General features: G+C 50.9%; 1 protein-coding gene across 1 annotated transcript in view; it reads right to left on the reverse strand.

Moving 5' to 3' along the window:
* Positions 1 to 2,650: 2,650 nt before the first annotated feature.
* The window catches only part of LOC106723438 (zinc finger protein 34-like), an 8,968-nt gene continuing 6,514 nt past the window's right edge, over positions 2,651 to 5,104 (reverse strand). The window contains exon 7 of the mRNA XM_025195817.1: positions 2,651 to 2,654. Within this exon, the coding sequence (XP_025051602.1) occupies positions 2,651 to 2,654 (4 nt within the window). The remainder of the gene's footprint in view (positions 2,655 to 5,104) is intronic.

A 5,104-nucleotide genomic window follows, 5' to 3' on the forward strand; every position in this document is an offset into this window, starting at 1 on the left:
TGGTCTGGCCGAAGGGCCATTTGGTAATTTGAGCCCTGTTTTACTGGCAGCCGCACTATAATTCGACCCTCACAGAAGAAGATCTCGGCTTGCAGTTTTGTTAACAAATCTCGCCCCAAGAGGGCTACTGGGCAAGCAGGGGATACTACGAAGGCATGTTCCAACATATTATTCCCAATCTTTGTGAGGAGGGGCTTACACACAGGCAATCTAGTTCGTCCTCCCTCTATCCCTTCTATAGTCACATGCTTTCTGCTTTCTTTAGCTAGAGGGGTTTTTACAGGGATCATAGAAAAGGTGGCTCCGGTATCCACCAGAGCTTCATAGTCTCTGCCACCAACCCTTATTTGTACCATGGGATCCTTTTGGGCGTTTGCCCGCAGGGCGGTGGCCTTAGATCCCGGTCCCCTTCAGCTAGAATCTTCCCCTGAGGATTCCGCTCGCATCTGGCGGTCCCCCGGTGGGGTTTCCCTCCTTTTGTCCTTCAGCTTAGGACAGTCCCTTTTTCAATGTCCCTTCTCCCGGCAATAGGCACATTCATCAGGCTTGGGTCGGCCTTTTCCTTTCTTCTGCCCCCCCTCAGGTTTCTCCTTCCATCCCCCACCGATATTTGTACTCCTGCCCAAGGCAGCTGCCAGCATTGCCATCTGTTTTTGTCCACGCTTTTCCTCCTTCCTCTCTGCTACCTGATCGCGATTTCCATAAACTTTATACACAATTTCTACGAGTTCCGAAAGGGGTTTTCCTGGTCCCCCTTCAGTCTTTTGCAACTTCTTCCTTATGTCTGGGGCCGCCTGCCCAATAAACATCAGATTTACCATGCGCTGATTCTCTGTGGCCTCAGGGTTCAAGCTACTGAATTTCTTAAAGGTATCGAACAAACGCTCCAGGAAAGCCGAGGGATATTCATCCTTCCCCTGACGGACTTCGTATAGTTTAGAGAGGTTAGTCACTCGTGGCACTGCCTTGCCTAGAGCTTCCACTATAATTCCCAAATAAATACTGTTTCGCTCCCTTCCATCCGCCAAATTGTTGTCCCAGTCGGGACTCTCAATAGGACATATGCCCCGTATGTCTCTTCCCTGCCCTATGCGCTCCTCGGCTATCCGATCTACCATTCCCTGTACCAGTCGCCTCTCCTCGGAGGTCAGAAGTGTATGTAACATCATCTGAACATCAGCCCAAGTGGGACGATGAGTTTGTTCTACTGACCGGAACAAGTTTTGCATTTTCTCAGGGTCCTCTCTAAAAGAAGGATTTTGATTTTTCCAATTGAACAAATCTGACGTATGGAAGGGCACAAAAACAAAGGTGGTTTCCCCCTCCGGTGCCGCTACTTGCCTCATTGGAAACTGGTATAGGGGGGCTGGATTATGGGTTTTACAAGAGGGTCTACCCGGCGCCCATCCATCCCATGGTGCACCACAAGTCGGGGGCCATGGGACAGGTGGGTAGGGGTAGTCAGGGTCCGGGTTGGGATCCTGTGAGTTGTCTTTCTCTTCAAGCCCATAAGAAGTGGGGGCTGATGCTAGGAGACTCTTTGAGCCTTCTTCCCCCTCCCCTCCCGAAGCGCTGGGGCCAACTCAGGGTGACGCTGGGGAACCCTCTGAGCTTTCTCCTCCCGACGTGCTGGGGTCAGCTTGGGATGACGGCAATGATTCTTGGTTCCTAGTGCTCGTACTAGCCGGTGACTGTGCTCTGTCCCTGCGCCTCAGTTTCTGAGTCAGATCTCCCTCACTACCAGAATCAGGAAGTACTCGGGGCTCTCCCAACGTCTTTCACCAATAACATCTTACACATTTTTTCTTTATACTTTTGGACCCATGGGGGAGTGGGGTTCATTACAGCACTTACCCAGCAGTCTATATACGGGTATTGATCCCAATGACCGTCCCTTGTCACCACATTTAACACTGCATTAGCCACCTTTACATTAAAAGAACCGACATCCGACCACCCCACTCCAAATGATGGCCACTCCAACTGACAGAAGGTAATCAATCTGTCCTTTAACATTTCTACCCCATAATCTCCTTTGAATTTACTAAAGTTTCTTAGCATGCATCCTAATGGGGTTGCAGAGTCTTCTTCCCAGGAGCTACCCGAACCCATTGTGTCAACCAATATACAAACTCCCTCAGATCCCTATCCGCTGGGTCACGAGGTTCCAGCTGAGCCCCCTTGCATTCGACGGTACCTTGTTAGGCAGAATCGGGGCGGCTAGACTCAGCCTTAGTCCCAGACCTGGTCAGCGGCTCATGTTTCTAAGGGAAGTCCCCGGCCCTAATGTTCAGACCTATATGCTGAACACCAACGCCAATACCTGAAACTTCAACACTCCCAAGCTCCCCAAAGGACCATTTAAGTGTCACAAGGAAAGCGAATACTTACTCTGCCAAACCCCTGGCGCCGTCCCTTTGGACCCACTCAGCCTAGGTGACTCATTCAATGGAGAACCTTTAACCTCCCGGGTGTCCCGACTCACATTCCCGGTGACCGTGGCAGACTCCAAAAGTGGTTTGGTGGCCACTCCACGGACACCTTTGCCGGGCTTGTTGTCCACCCAGGGGTGGTCCAAGGGCTGCTCCTAGCTGGCTCACCAAATTAATGCACAAATTGCTAGTTTGGTGCCCCTGGAGGCTTGTTCAATTTACCTGAAGGAGAGAGTCACACACTCAGGCTGGGTCCAACTCAAGTTTATTGTTTGCAAACAAGTTCGACAGAGGAGCTCAGTTGCTCAAAGCAAAGTCGACCCCGGACCGTGCCCGAAGTTCCATTTTTATAGCTAACAAACAGAGGGTTTCAGCGTGTCGCGCTATTATTGCCAGCCTTACAATTTCCTTATTGTTACGCCCTGCCTTGCAGGTCGAGCTCAACTTGTTATTGGTTGTTGTTCCCCATCAAGTTTAACACATTGCAGTCAAAAAACAAAACTGCAGCAAAAGGTCCTGTCGCATGTGCAGTCCAAAAGCAGAACTGCGGTAAAACTAATGCCCCTTAATAACCTTTTATCTTAAGTATGGTTGCAAAATCTGTGCAAAGCAAGCCTTAATTTATATGCAGAAGCTATTGCAAAACATGTTAAACAAACAAGCGATTGCAAAGGCATGGTGGCCGAATTATAACATATTTTTACCACAAGGGGAGGGCTTAGGAGGTGGACTGACTGCTCCTGCGCTGGCACCAGCGAGGGAGCCAGGTAGGGCTCCCCTCCAGCCCCGACAGTGATTTGCAGATGCAGCAGGGTGTGCAGAGAGCCCCCGTCCCCCTCCAAGGGGAGCCTAGGGCGAGGGACAGCTCTTCCAGCCCATGCAGGGATTAGTGACTCTTCCCCACCCCCGGTGCAACACTGAGGGGTGTGTGCAGGGCCATCCCCTCTCCCAGGGCATCTCCCCAAGGAGAAGGCAGGACTGGGAGAAGAGGCTGCCACTGACAGCCGGGTCGGGGAGTCGGCGGATGGGGGCAGAACTGCCAAAAACTTACCTCCCTGCAGGGAACCTGTACACAAGTTTCACTCTGCCTTAGTGGTTCTTCATCCACTAGCTGATGGAACACAGGTTAATTTTGTTGTTTGCACAATTAGTCATTTTAAAAGGGATCTGCAGCCAGAAATGTTTGCTAGGTTAGGGCTGTACAGCTCTTTTGGGGACCCAATTGTACCAAAAAATGTAACTTCTGTAAGCACCCAGTGTTTGAGAAGAGAGAGCAATGGGAGGCCGGATCTGGACTGTGGATACAGAGCCGGGGAAACATTAGTTACTGTTACGTTTGCAGTTTGCTTGTTTGTAATAGTATCAAAATTACATTTCCCTTCTTTTAACAAACACTTTCTATTATATCCAGCAACCCATTATAGTTAACATTAAAACATCTATCTCCCACAGACAAAACCAAGAAACAAATATCAATTTCCCCGTCTAAATCCTATTTTAACTTACTTTATTCTTTACACAGGAGGAGTGCAAAAAATAACAAAACCCCAAAACATCCCAACAAGCACTCATCCAACGGTACCAGCTAACGCTGCGCACAAGAAAAAGAAGGCCCCGAACCCAGTACACGCCGCATTTTGCACAAGACTCACGGCAACAACAGAACTGCACAAATGAATCGCACCCTTGGCCCTCTGCTGCCCGTTTCTAGCTTTTCCCTTTCCCCATTCCTCTTGTTCCCTTCCACAGTGCCGCTTTGATTTATTCAGCCCCACCATAATGTCTTTAACTGCTGGTTCAGCATGCCTATGCACAATCAAATCTCTCCATTTCCAAATCGCATCTGTAAAACAAATGATCAGATTCCATCCTCTTCTTGCACACGCTTTTCCAGTTTGCTGGAACTCACCCCACGGCACCCTCCCTTGTCACAGCCCATAATCTCACTAGTGTCTCCAGAAGGCGTTGCACTCTCGTCCATCCCTTTATAACATGACGTTCCTGGAAGACATGCCTCTGAGGTTCCTCCTCTCCGCAGCGGGCCTTGGCCACTCCATTTCCCAATTTGGCCCCCAAGTCTTTTGTCAGTGCTGAAGTAGAAGGATCGGGGGGGCCATCTGCCATTCCAAATCTTTCTGCTCTTTCAACATGTCCACCTTACACGTGTCACGCAGATCCTTTTTTCTCTCTCCTCATTCAGGTGTCCCACCAGATCCAGTAAGAGACTAGTCCTTTTAGGGCTCGTGGGCCTCAGGCCTATCCCTTTCAAGGCTTGCCCTGACCCCGTGCCCTACCTGTCATTGGGCTCTGGCTATCTGCCTCTGCGCCCCCGGCCCTCCACCCTCTTGCTGGGCCCACTGGGACGTCCACACCTCCCCTTCAGTCCCTTCCTCAACCACCAGTTCATTTCTAAGCAGCTCTCTGGGGGACTGGGCCTCTGACTCCTCTTCTCCCAGGCGTATCTGCCCCAAGGCCTGGCCAGCTTCTCTCGAGAGCAGCCCCGCTGGCACCTCTCCTCCTAGGCCTTCCCCTTCCAAGGCCTGTGTGCAGCTTACCCCAGCTCAGGTGGTACCAGGAGCCCTGCTGCCAGGAGCGCCTCTCTCACGGGCAACTTGGGGGCAGATTGGCCTTACCAGTTCAGGCCCTGGGTTTATGTGGCTCGAGCACACACC

This window comes from Alligator sinensis, unplaced genomic scaffold (assembly GCF_000455745.1).
Source record: "Alligator sinensis unplaced genomic scaffold, ASM45574v1 scaffold2329_1, whole genome shotgun sequence".
In the NCBI taxonomy this organism is placed as follows: Eukaryota; Metazoa; Chordata; order Crocodylia; family Alligatoridae; genus Alligator; species Alligator sinensis.